Raw genomic sequence first — 13,428 nt, 5'->3', positions numbered from 1 at the left:
AATATCACTGTATGCTCAAGGAGACAAATGAATTCTCTGACACATTTTTGCAAATCTTTCTTATTATGGATATAGTTCCTTAGTTTGTCCTAAAATACAGTGTGCTTCCATCTGGTAGTATTCAAACTTTTTTTTTTTTTTTTTTTTTTAATTAATACACATCCATTTTACTGTTGTGACCCAACAGAAAACACCAGCATTTCTCTCCAGTGCTGCACGGTAAGTGACCCTCTTCGTTTACCATTTCTCTAAAATCTGAAGGAACATAAACGTCGGTCGAAGAGCAGCATCTTCTGGGAGCAAAGATACTGTTACAGCCAAGAGCTCCGTTAAGGATCACTGTTCTTCTTCCACCCTTCTCCACCTGAAGCTGAAGGACACCATTTCCTTTCTGAATTTTGGGAGCAACAATAATTGGGTTACTGCACTCAGAGTAGGAAGTGTCTGTGGAAGCCCTTCTCAGCCTGTCTTTCCCCCTGCTGTGCAGCGGTGACAAAGATTAGGATAAGTAGAAGCAAATACACATTCCCCTCTCGGAGGTGCCGAGAGCTGAACAAAAGGGCACAAAGCGAGTGGATTACAGGTGTCAGAGTTATTTTTGCAAAGAAAAAAAGAAGAGAGAAGCCACTTTCCCAGCACATCCACTGCTGTGCTTGGCCTGTGGTTTGGCTTCTCTGTTGGTGATAAGGATCGCAACTCGAGAGATGGACCTGTCCCTGGACGGGAAGAAAGGAGAAGCTGCCCTTTGATGTAAGTTACTGGTTTAGATCTTATCACGCTTCCAAGTCAGAGGGCGGTAAGAGAAAGTCGCCGAAATTACTTCGTTCATGCAAGATCTTTCAGTAGCTAAAGTTTTGGGGAATCCTAAAGTCAACCCTAGTTGTTACTTTCTCCTACTGATACGGTCACGAAGTTTTTATTTTAAAACAAATGAAGACATCAGAGAATTTCTAGGATTTGACCTCCTGAGTATTGTTTGACAGCGTCACTCCTTTTAGCAAACTAAAATAAGGGGAAAACATCCAGGATATTAAAGAAAAGGTGCCCAAACCAAGGGGATTGTGATACTTTATAATAATAATTTTTAAAAGCGTAAGATTTTCTAGTAAAATCTGAATTAAAAATGCTCGAACCACAGGTAAATAGTGCAAGCACTACTTTGTTTTCTCCTTCATTTTTTAACTCTCTAAGAGGAAGGTTGGGCTGGGCTCGCAGGCAGCTGTGCACATCCTCAGCACAGTGTGTGCGCTCATCTTAGAAGCAGTCGAGGTGTAAGTCTGTCTTCGGGGCCAGCCATGCCTACCTGACCCTGAGGTTTTGATCCGGTTTCCGGCACAGATCCGGCATCACATTGCCAGACTGTGCTCAGAACCTCTGGGTATCCCTTTCCACCTCCGTTGTCCCACGGTTGTTCCTAACAGGTCTGTTCTTAACCTCTCCCTCTTAGCGAGTTTGATTCTGCCTCTAATCATCTCATAATAAGCCTTGCAAATTCCTGGAGCCCCCCTTAAGCACCTCGTAATGAGGTGATTTTTCTGATAATCCGTGAGAATCTTTAGAACTTTTTTTCCTTTCTCGTTTACAGAGTTTCTTGTTGAACCTCTGCACTTCACGCTTCAATTATTCCTTTAATCGCCCATCAATTAGTGTGGTAAGAGCCTTATCTTTGCTATTGTCCCCGTTAGCTTCTAGTTAGCTTTTGTCTATCGAGGAGTTTAACTTACGAGGTCCCTGTTTGTTTCCTTGCCCTTTGTATTGACTGGCTGTTGGCCACAGATCCTTGGGCAGATACAGGACTTCAAGTTTAACCTCTTTGTCACATAGAAAAGCGTAAAAGTCGGGCGAGGTGAGATACCCAGTAAGGAAAAAAAACCAGCTGATGTGTCCTAGAACAGCATTATCATCTACTGTGGTGGCGAAGCGTTTACTTGGGATCGTTTCCTTGTCCGCTCTCTGGCATCCGCTCTCATTTTCAATAGCTTCTCTGACTCGCCACACTTGCTAATCGTCCTGTGCTTATTAACAAGTGCAGAAGAGAAGGAAAATCTCTTCTGTGGCAGTGGATCTTGCCATGCCTACACAAAAGCTGCGTATGAAGAGTTCGTGGTTGAGAGCAGGGATGTGATACCCAGAGCAGCGCTTTATAGGCGGGCAGGGATCCCACCTCCGAGAGAGGAGAGCGTTTACACCGCACCTTTTCTCTTCTCTTTGGTATAAAGAGTGCGGATTCAAGCAGCAAGCCCCGAACTAGCTGCGCTGCCCCGAATGAGAGGAAATATTCCCCCTTCCGACGCTGGGTGGGGATGTTGGCCGCGGACCGGCGCGTTCCTCGGTCCGCCCTGGGTCTGCAGACACAGGAAGACAAAAAACCGAGTGAGCTGAGCTGCTCGGAAAGGAGTCGGAGCATTCGGGGGCTTCCAGATTCCCTCACCCCACGGTTGCTGGCCCACACCGCTCTGCTTCGGACGCCACTGAAAAATGCTGGGAGTTGCGGAGGACGGTGGATGGCTTTTTTGGAGAGTGATGGCGTGTGGGAGACAGAGCAGAGACAGCAAGAGGCAAGTGATCCTGTTTATTCTGTGCGTTTGCGTGTGTCAGAGCAGGGCTGAAACCCTCCGCTACTCTCTGCCGGAGGAAATGGGGAGGGACTCCTTTGTCGCCGATATTGCCAAGGACCTGGGGGTCCCTCTGAGCCAGCTTGCAGCTCGCAAGGCCCGCGTTGTATCCGAGGGGAACGAGCAGCTTTTCCTACTCAGTCAAAACACCGGAGTCCTGACGGCAAAGGAATCGCTGGACCGAGAGGAGATCTGTCCGCAGAGCGATACCTGCACACTTGTCTTTAAGATATTCTTTGAAAATCCATTGCAGCTTATCCGAGGGGAGGTGGAAATTCGTGACGTAAACGACAATTCGCCCGTGTTCCCGGAGAAGGAGATGGTTTTAAAAATTCTAGAAACAGCATCTCCTGGGTCCCGTTTCCCCCTGGAGAGCGCCCAAGACAAGGACGTGGGCACTAACGGTTTGCAGAACTACAGCCTCGGGCCCAATCCTCATTTCTCCCTCGCTATTGGAACAGGGAAAGACGGAGTAAAATACGTGGAACTTGTCCTACAGCGACAGCTGGATCGTGAAGAACAGGGAGAGCTGAATTTATTCCTCACCGCCATCGACGGGGGGTCCCCACCCAGGTCGGGCACGGCTCAGGTCCGGATCGTGGTGGTGGATGCCAATGACAACGTCCCTGTCTTCGAACGGGAGGTCTACGAGGTGAGCCTGGCTGAGAACAGCCCCCTGGAACAGCTGGTGGTCAGAGTCGCTGCCGCAGATCCCGATGAAGGGTCCAACGGGAAAGTGCGGTATGCGTTTACCCAGACATCGGAGCGATCCCGGCAACTCTTCCAGCTGAACCCGGCCACCGGTGAAATACGAGTCGCGGGCAACCTGGATTTTGAGGAAATGAAAACCCACAAGATGGTGGTGAAAGCCACGGACGGCGGAGAATTGTCAGCGCATTGCAAAGTGCAGGTGGAGGTCCTGGACGTGAATGACAACGCCCCGGAGATAGCGCTCACCTCCCTCACCGCCTCCATTCCCGAGGACGCCCCGCCACGCACCGTGGTGGCTCTGTTCAGTGTGCGGGACCAGGACTCCGGGGACAACGGCAGAACGGAGTGTTCCATCGACGGCGACTTACCATTCAGTGTCACCCCCACTTTTGATAATTACTACGAACTGAGAACAAACGCGGCTCTGGACAGGGAGAGGACAGCGGAGTATAACATCACCATCACAGCCACGGACTGGGGCAAGACGCGGCTGAGCTCTCGGGAAAGCATCTTCGTGCAGATATCGGATGTGAACGACAATCCCCCAGAGTTCACCCAGGAGGTTTACACCATGTCGGTCACGGAGAACAACAGCCCCATGCTCCGGATCGGCAGCATGAAGGCCACGGACGCCGACGCAGGAAAAAATGCGCGTGTGAACTACGCACTGGTGCGGCAGGAGGGCAAAGAGCAGCCCGAAGTGTCAGTCAACCCTGAAAATGGGGATGTTTATATCCTCCGCCCGCTGGACTACGAGAAGGTGCGCACCTTCGAGGTGACAGTGCGCGCAGCCGACGGCGGCTCGCCGCCGCTCAGCGCCCAGGCCGTGCTACGCGTAGTCGTGCGGGACGAGAACGATAACGCGCCCGTGCTGCTGCACCCGGCCCCCGACAGCAGCGCGGCCGGAGAGCTGGTGCCGCGCTGGGCGCCCTCCGGCTACCTGGTGGCCAAGGTGGTGGCGGTGGACGCGGACGCGGGGCAGAACGCGTGGCTGTCCTACGAGCTGGCCAAGGCGACGGAGCCGGGGCTGTTCCGCGTGGGGCTGCACAGCGGCGAGGTGCGCACGGCGCGGGCCGTGACAGAGAGGGACGCGGCCCGGCAGAGGCTCATTGTGCTGGTGCGGGACCGCGGGCAGCCGCCGCGCTCCGCCACTGCCACCCTCGCCGTCGCACTGGTGGACGGCTTCTCCGAGCCCATTTACGAGTGAGCGAGGAGGCACCGGCCGCCGACCCCGACGAGCCGCTTACTCTTTACCTTATCGCCTCCCTCACCTGCGTGTCGGCGCTGTTCCTCGCCACCGCGGTGGCCGCCGTGGTAGTGAAGGTGCGGCGGGGCCAGGCGGAGCGAGACGGAAACCTTGCCCACGTTCCCGACGACGGCCACGGAGAGCAACGCGGGCTCCCTGCCCCGCAGCTACGTGTACGACGTCTGCTTCGCCGCCGGGACTGTCAACAGCGAGTTCCGTTTCCTCAGGCCGCTCTTCCCCTGCTTCCCCGCCGGGCTGCCCCCCGGCCCGGGCGAACAGCGGAGCTCGGTGTGCTCGCAGGATGTGGCCAGCCTCGGGGGTGAAGGCGACTGGAATGCACAGGTGAGGACTGACAGGGCTGAGGTGATCGGGCAGGCAGGGGGGAGGTGTGTCACATCCTGGCAGCAAGGACTATTGAAGTTGCAGAATTGCTAGTCCCTGGGGTGGGAGGAGATGAGAGGATAGAGGGGTTCTCAGAGCCGCTGGAGAGCCGTCCCAGGAGGATCTAGCAGGGCTCAGCTGCTCCCCAAATGCTGACTAACCGCGCCTCTCTGCATCATAGAAGGATAGAACATTTTGGGTTGGAATGGACCTTTAGAAGCCATTAAGTCCAAACCCTCATGCAATGAGCAGGGATACCCTTCAACTAGATCCGTTTGCTCAGAGCCCCATACAACCCGACTTGGATATTTCCGGGGATGGGGCACCTACCACCTCTCTGGGCAGCTGCACCCGTATCTCTGCTGAGTATTCGTGTTAGATCAACTCTTTGTGTCATTTCAAAGGAGGGGAGGAGTTGGACCATGAGAAGGTGGAAAGTACAGGTAGAGATGTGTCCCCATAGTGGCTCCTGCCCACACACTGTGTAGAGCCCGTAGGGACCTGGAGCAGGAATGACACCATTCCTAGGGGTACATCCTCCCGGAGGTGGCAGTAACGGGAATGTAGTGGCCTGTAACAGCATCAGATGGGACTGCGGGAACAACTGTGCAAAGGGGTGTCACCGACGATGTCCCCTGTCACCGACGATGTCCCCTGCACTGCTGTTAGGAGCTGGTGCTCGGTGCTGCCACGTGCCATTCACCAGGATGCACTGCTGAGCTCAATCTGTCCTTCAAGCTGGAGGCTACGGAGGTGGGGGACCTCTGCCATTAAATTCCCTTATATTTTCGTGACTTGAGTGAATAGTACTGGCCAGAAAAGTGTGGTTATCAGAGTCGGTTACTCTTAGTATGGGATTTCTGTGGGAAACTCCACGGAGAGTTTCCAAGGATCAATCTAACACTTCATAGTAGGCTGGATTATGAACAATATGAAGGCTGAAGAAACACAAACATCATCAGGGTCGGTTAAATATATTCGTATTTCATAACCACTGATGACTTGGACTCACTTTATTGCAGGTTGTCAGAACCACAGTTAGCCTCAGGGAAGACAAGGACCTTTCTTGATACACCCAACATTAAACCACATTTACAGTTTGTGAGAAAGTGGTTTCTGTTTGGGGCTCTTACTATTTTGATTAGTCCTTCAGGCTCATAAAAGTTTTTTCTATAGTACCTTTGTGGAGATGGTTTCTCTCTTTAGGTGTTCTCCACTCAGGTCAGAGACCCACCAAGTTCTTACCTTTCTCCTTGGCTCTCGGTAGAGAGGAGCGATGTGACACAGGCTGTGCTGTAAGACACGCCCTCCAAGCTTCCCGGTGACGTCTGCTTTCCTTCAACACTCCAATGACAACCGCTCTCTGTTCTTTGCAGGGCAGTGCTCCCCTCTCTGAAGATATGGGGCCCAGAGCTGCAGATGCAGTTTGCCCTGCAAACAGAGAGCTGGAGCTAAATGTCAGTTCCCATCAAAACCCTTGGCTCGCCCATCAATAAGTGAAGAGAAAGACAAGTTTGTCTGTCCTCACAGGGAAAAGGGAACAAAGAGACCAAACGCCTACCTAAAAGGTACCAGGGAGAAGAAGGCTTCTCTGTGAGAGTATTTTCCGTTTGAGCAGTACTTTATTCATGTAGGTATTTTGTAATTGTGCTGTGGATGGAGGAGGACAACCGTGTTGCATGTTGATTACATAATAATGTATGATTGTGAGAGTGCTACTGCTTCTACATACTACAGGAAATACTGAAGACTGGCAGAAGATCTTTAACTGTTTGTTACGCTGCCTTCTCTGTGGGGTTTCTTTTCGTGGTTTGTTTCTTTCTTTTTATGGAGAGAGCTTTGTAATAATATCTGAATTTTCTGCCATGTGTTTAACATCAGGTGAAACAGATATTAAGCAAAATTAAGTGGTGCTTACAAAGGAATTTCTTACATAATAAGCAGAAGCTGTTTACATTTGTAACTGCTGACATTGGCACACTTGGCATATTTGACCAGGAGTTTATAGGTTCTCCTTATTGTAAAGAGTGGGCTTTGAGCAATGTGTTCTTTCTTCCTTTTTTTCCCCCCATAAAGTTGAAATTACCATTTCGCAATTGTTAAAAGTTAAGATAATTAAAAGTATTGTTTGTGGTTTTACAGGAAAATAGATACAACCGTTTGCAATTAACTGTAGAATATAGGGTGTCAAGAAGCTTTCTGTTTTCTCTTTCTTTCATCAATCGATATTAATCTATAAAGTAATGTGATATTTCCTGTCGTTGAAACATTTTAAAGAGCAGAATGCGTGATGACAGAAAACAATAAAACCTACTTGGAACTCCCTCGGGTGAGTGTGTTGTCTCGAGGTCATTTGCCACAGTCATCGCCGAGGAAATAACCAACCCAAGAGCAGGATTTCGGCAATAATCCGTGCATCTGGAGTGGATTTTAAGCAGGGGAAATAGGAACGACCTGGGAAATAGGACGGTCTCAGATGTCGGAGCAAGGCGGAGGGGCGTTTTCTGAGTCGAGCTGAGGTCTAAAAGATGCTGCCTCCAGCCCATTCCTGAAGGCTCCCAGCAGGAGAGGTCGTGAACTGGGGGAAAACAGCTGCCGTGGTTCGAGACCAGCTCACCTGGGTCCTGGATAACAATATGCTGCTGTTTTAGCTAAACAGCCAGAAAGTAATTTATTCAAAGCGTTCGCACTGGGGGGGAAGGGAGAGGGAACCAAAACAAAAGGAACAACCCAGCTTTAAATAAATCCCGTTTTGAAGTAGAAGGCAAACAGAGGCACTGCTCATTCAGCCGGTGGCCACACTTTGAATACGGCTGTATGGACAGTTAAATCTCTATGGTTTGACCTCGGAAGAGAGAAATCGAGCCGGTAATCTCTGCTTTCCAGGCTTTGCGGTGGGAAAGCTTCGAATCCTTCTACAGATCGGCCGCCTGGTGCCGCTGCTGACCGCGGAAGCTCCGCGCAGCTCCCAGCTCCGCCGCCCCCGCGATTCGGGCGGGCGGGGCTGCACCATCTCGGGCTGCTCCGTTCGGGGGTCTGCAGGCTGTATCGGCGGCTCCCTCCAGCTCACAGGAGAGGAGATCGGGTCTGGAAGGGAATGAAGCTGATGAAGAGCGAGGAGCCGCTCCCGGGGCGAGCGGTGGCTCTGATCCTTCTCCTCTGCGTCCCGGGGATGAGAGCAGAACCCGCTCGGTACTCTGTGCCCGAAGAGGCGGAGAAAGGCTCTTTTGTGGCGAATATCGCTAAAGATTTGGGACTGACCGGTGAGGAATTATTGGCTCGTCAGGCTCGACTCGTTCCTGAAGGAGAAAAGCAGTATCTTCAGCTTAACCAGCACACCGGGGATTTGGTGGTGAGAGAGCAAATGGACCGGGAGGAGCTGTGTGGACAGAGCGAGCCCTGCTTGGTGCGTTTCGAGGTGCTGCTGGAGAGCCCACTGCAGTCCTTCCGAGCTGAGGTAAGACTCACCGACATAAATGATCATGCTCCTGTGTTCCTAAATAAAGAGATAGTTTTAAAGATCCCGGAATCGACAATGCCTGGGACTCGGTTTTTGTTGGAAAGCGCTCACGATCCAGATGTGGGGAACAATAGTCTTCAGCATTATAGTATCAGCTCGAACGAGTATTTCCTTGTGTATACCCGGCGGCGGAGTGACGGCAGGAGGTATGCCGAGCTGGTGTTGGATCGAGCCCTGGACCGGGAGCAGCAGGCAGAACTTGCTTTCAGCATCACGGCTGTGGATGGTGGGACTCCACCACGGTCTGGAAGAGCCTTAATCCGCGTGGTAGTCCTGGATATAAATGACAACATCCCGGTATTTACCCAGAGTCTGTATAAAGTCTCCATAATGGAAAATAGCTTACAGGATGCCATAGTGGTGGTAGTGTCTGCTAGTGATTTAGACTCAGGCACAAACGGGGAAATAGTCTATTCCATAGTTCAAAATTCAGAGGAAAATTTCGAAACGTTTAAAATAAACCCAGAGACAGGTCAGATTCGACTCAAAAAGCCTTTGGATTATGAAGAAACAAAGCTGTACGAGGTAGATGTCCAGGCCACAGATGGAGGGGGCCTGTCCACGCATTGCAAGGTGGAGGTGCAAGTGAAGGACGTGAACGATAATGCCCCCGAGGTGATCATCACCTCGTTCACCAGCACCCTCTCCGAAGCCGCCCCTCTGAACACCGTGGTGGCCCTCTTCAATGTGCGGGACCGAGATTCGGGGGACAATGGCAGGACGACCTGCGAGCTGACAGGGGAGCAACCCTTCAGGATCACGCTGCTGGCAGCCGACGCGTACGCGCTGGTGACATCAGAGACACTGGACCGGGAGCAGGTGGAGGAATACAATGTGACAGTGCGAGCCCGCGACGAGGGCTCCCCCGCCCTCTCGGTGTCCAAGACCCTGTTCGTTCGGCTCTTGGATGTGAACGACAATGCACCCACCTTCACCCAGTCCATTTACACCATGGGGATGAGCGAAAACGAGCCCGCGGGGAGGAGCCTGGGCCGCCTCAGTGCCACGGACCTTGACGCGGGAGAAAACGCCCGCGTGAGATACGCGCTAGTGCTGCCACCAACAGGCACCCTCGCCTCGGCATCATTTGTGTCAGTGGACGCGGAGAGTGGAACCGTCCGGAGTTTGCGCCCGCTGGACTACGAGAAGGTGCGCGCCTTCGAGGTGACAGTGCGCGCAGCCGACGGCGGCTCGCCGCCGCTCAGCGCCCAGGCCGTGCTACGCGTAGTCGTGCGGGACGAGAACGATAACGCGCCCGTGCTGCTGCACCCGGCCCCCGACAGCAGCGCGGCCGGAGAGCTGGTGCCGCGCTGGGCGCCCTCCGGCTACCTGGTGGCCAAGGTGGTGGCGGTGGACGCGGACGCGGGTCAGAACGCGTGGCTGTCCTACGAGCTGGCCAAGGCGACGGAGCCGGGGCTGTTCCGCGTGGGGCTGCACAGCGGCGAGGTGCGCACGGCGCGGGCCGTGACAGAGAGGGACGCGGCCCGGCAGAGGCTCATTGTGCTGGTGCGGGACCGCGGGCAGCCGCCGCGCTCCGCCACTGCCACCCTCGCCGTCGCACTGGTGGACGATTTCTACGATGCCTTCCACCAGCTTGGCCACGATCCTGCAAGCGGAGAGCAGCCGCAGGTGGCCGAGGAGGAAATGCTCACCACTTACCTCATTGCCTCCCTGTGCTGCATCTCGTCCCTTTTTCTCTTGTCCATCCTCGTCTTGACGGCGAACACGCTCTGCAAAGCTCGTGTCCGGGCAGAACTTTCTCCTCCCTCCCCCAGTTGCTACGCTGACGGAGACTTCGCCAGCGACGGCGTGGGCGTGGGCGGCACGGACACTCTGTCGCCGGCTTACCGCTACGAAATGTGTCTGACCAGCGGCTCGGGAAGTAGCGAAATCCGGTTCCTGAAGCCCGTCCTGCCCAGCCCGCATAGCAATGCTGAGGCGGGGCTGGACAAGGACGAGGAGCCGCTATACCACTCGCAGACCGCCTGCGACAGGGAAGCCCAACCGGGGAGCGCAGCCACTCCTTTCAGCTGCCAGACTGGCCAGTAGGCGTGCGCGTCCACGCCTGAGTCGTGCTGGGATCCACCTCCCTTCCCCGTCTTCAACCTGAGATTTCCCAGTAGCTGTAGTGCCGTTCCCTGCTGTTTTTAGGTGTACTGTCGCTGCGGGGGCTCCAGGCCGCTTTCTCCTGCCGGGGAAGGCGGCTCAGTCCCTCCGAGTTCAGCCTCCGTTTCATGCTGCCCTGGAAAACTCATGGTTCCGCTCTTGCCGCCGAGCTACTCGAAGGGCTCATACTCGCCTCTCTCTAGACGAGAACGGCTCCTGACGCGGGTTAGTGCCAGAGAGCGGCGAGGACGGACGCGGAGCAGCTGCCGGGGATGCTCTGATGCGAGAACTCCACGCAGGGCTACTGCCGATCCTGCCCAGCACTTCTCTCTCGGGAGGATGGGAGCGCCTTCTACCGCAAGAGCCCCGCGTGTGCGCGCGGATCCGCGGGCCGGGGCGAGCGGCAGCGCGGGCTGCGGCGGCGGGCGCAGTCCCAGCGCGCACCGCTGGGTGGTGCTCTCGGCCAAGGCGGCGCCGAGCGGCTGCGGCAGCGGAGGCGGCCGAGCCCGGACCAGCCCAGCCCAGCCCAGCCCAGCGCGCCCAGCTCAGCCCAGCCCAGCTCAGCCCAGCCAGCCCAGCTCAGCCCAGGCAGCGCAGCCCAGCCGAGCTCAGCTCAGAACAGCCCAGCCCAGCCCAGCGCAGCCCGGCTCAGAACAGCTCAGCGCAGCCCAGCCCAGCTCAGAACAGCTCAGAACAGCACAGCTCAGCCCAGCGGAGCCGGGAGAAGGTGAGAGCGGCTGCGGCGGCCAGCGCTGCCCCGTATCACCCGCTGCCGGGACACCCCGGCTGCGTTCCGAGCCGCCGGCGGAATCGGAGCCAGCGACGGAAGGCGCCCGCCCCCACTTCGCCGCTTTCCGCCGGGAATCGCCCGGGAGATCCCCGAGACCGAGGCCGCCGCCGCCGCCGCCGCGCCATGGCGATCGCAAGGCAAGTGCTTTGTCTGTGTGCTTTCCTGTCCGTGCCGCCGCTCGCGCCGAGCCCATCCGCTACTCCGTAGCCGAGGAGGCGGAAAGCGGCTCCCTGGTTGGCAAGCTGGCGGAGGACGCGGGGCTCACGCCGGAGCAGCTCTCGGCTCGCCGCGCCCGCCTGGTCTCGGAGGACGGGCGGCAGCATTTTCGCTTAGACCGCGCCTCCGGCCGCCTCGTCGTGGCGGGGAGGCTGGACCGGGAGGAGCTGTGCGGCCACTCCGGCACCTGCATGCTCCCCTTCGAGCTGCTGCTCGCCAACCCCCTGCAGTTCTTTCGGGTGGAGGTGGCTCTGGAAGACATCAATGACCATTCACCCGTTTTCCCAGACGAACGAGTTAATTTTAAGATCCCCGAAACAAGTGACCCGGGTTCGCGTTTCCCTCTGGAGGGTGCTCGGGATCTCGATATTGGCAGCAATAATATCCAGACATACAGCATCTCTCCCGAGAACGGGTACTTTAGTGTCTCCTTTGGCAGTCGGAGTGAAGATGACAAATATATTGAACTGGTCTTGGAAAAGCCACTAGACAGAGAGGAACAGGCAGAGATGGGTTTCAGTCTCATTGCTGTAGATGGGGGCTCTCCTCCCAGGAGTGGGACAACCCAAGTGAAAATTGTCATTCTAGATGTAAATGACAATGCTCCCATCTTCACACAGGAGGAGTACATAGGGCAGGTATTAGAGAACATGCCAGAAGGCTCTGTGGTTCTGAGTGTGCTGGCAACAGATCAGGATGCTGGAGTTAATGGGGACATTTCCTATCAACTCAGACAGGCAGTGGGCCAGAGCAACTCAGCGTTTGTGATTGATCCCATAACCGGTGAAATTAAACTCACAAAACCTCTGGACTTCGAGGATTCAGAGCATCATGAATTCCGTGTGAGGGCCACAGATGGTGGGGGGCTCTCAGCAATCTGCAAAGTGTTGGTGGAGGTGGTGGATGTGAATGACAATGCCCCAGAGCTGGTGGTCAGTTCCTTCAGCAGTCCCCTCCCCGAGAACACAGCGCCCGGCACGGTGGTTGCCCTCTTTACGGTCAGGGACCGGGATTCTGGTGCCAACGGGAAGATCTCCTGTGCCCTCGAGGATCAGCTCTTCTTCTCCCTGCGGCCAGCCTATAAGAATTACTATGAGGTGGTGACAGTGAGCGCGCTGGACCGCGAGGAGACGGCTCAGTACATCCTGACTGTCACAGCAGCAGATGCGGGGTCCCCTCCCCTCACTACCACGCAGACCTTCACTGTGGACATCTCGGATGTGAATGACAATGCCCCTGTGTTCAACCAGACGTCATACACCATGTATGTGCGTGAGAACAACGTCCCCACGGTGTTTGTTGGAGCCGTCAGTGCTGCAGATGCTGACGTGGGGCTCAATGCCAAGGTGACCTATTCCCTGGCCCCAGTCGAACCGGCAGAGCGGCCTTCCTGCTCCTGCATCTCTGTGAACTCCGAGAACGGACACGTCTTTGTGCTGCGGCCCCTGGACTACGAGCAGTTGAGGCAGAGCGAGGTCACAGTCAGTGCCTCTGACGCGGGGTCTCCTCCCCTCAGAGCCAACGTCACCCTCCGCCTTGTCGTGCTGGACGAGAATGACAATGCCCCGCTCGTGCTCTACCCAGCCCAGGACAGCAGCCCACCGTCCAGTGAGCTGGTGCCCGTGTCGGCTGAGGCGGGCTACCTCGTCACCAAAGTGGTGGCCGTGGATGCCGACTCGGGACAGAACTCGTGGCTCTCGTACCACCTGCTGAGGGCCAGCGACCCCGGGCTGTTTACGGTGAGTGCCCAAAGCGGGGAGGTGCGTCTGAGGAGGCCGGTGACAGAGAGAGACACCGTGAAGCAGAAGCTCGTTGTCCTGGTGAGAGACAACGGGAAGCCCCC

At 55.4% G+C, this 13,428-nt stretch overlaps 3 protein-coding genes across 3 annotated transcripts; all 3 read left to right on the top strand.

Annotated features, from left to right (window-relative positions):
* Positions 1–2,107: 2,107 nt before the first annotated feature.
* LOC120410758 (protocadherin beta-16-like) lies at positions 2,108–7,283 on the top strand. The gene is given in 4 exon segments (XM_039559894.1): positions 2,108–4,519; positions 4,522–4,681; positions 4,683–4,914; positions 6,330–7,283. Coding segments are annotated over 4 exon segments (2,553 nt in total). The 5' UTR covers positions 2,108–2,478; the 3' UTR covers positions 6,450–7,283.
* Positions 7,284–8,049: 766 nt separating this feature from the next.
* LOC120410759 (protocadherin beta-16-like) lies at positions 8,050–10,805 on the top strand. Its single transcript, XM_039559895.1, has one exon. The coding sequence runs from the start codon at positions 8,051–8,053 to the stop codon at positions 10,520–10,522; it is 2,472 nt and encodes an 823-aa protein (XP_039415829.1). The 5' UTR covers position 8,050; the 3' UTR covers positions 10,523–10,805.
* Positions 10,806–11,222: 417 nt separating this feature from the next.
* Positions 11,223–13,426, top strand: LOC120410754 (protocadherin beta-15-like; the record flags this gene model as incomplete). The annotated part of the gene is given in 2 exon segments (XM_039559857.1): positions 11,223–11,541; positions 11,544–13,426. Coding segments are annotated over 2 exon segments (1,932 nt in total), but the record flags the coding sequence as incomplete, so codon positions are not given.
* Positions 13,427–13,428: the final 2 nt, after the last annotated feature.

Source organism: Corvus cornix, chromosome 13 (genome assembly GCF_000738735.6).
Source record: "Corvus cornix cornix isolate S_Up_H32 chromosome 13, ASM73873v5, whole genome shotgun sequence".
In the NCBI taxonomy this organism is placed as follows: domain Eukaryota; kingdom Metazoa; phylum Chordata; class Aves; order Passeriformes; family Corvidae; genus Corvus; species Corvus cornix.
The sequence above is the reverse complement of the archived record's forward strand: the minus strand, read 5'-3'. Positions and strand labels throughout refer to the sequence as shown.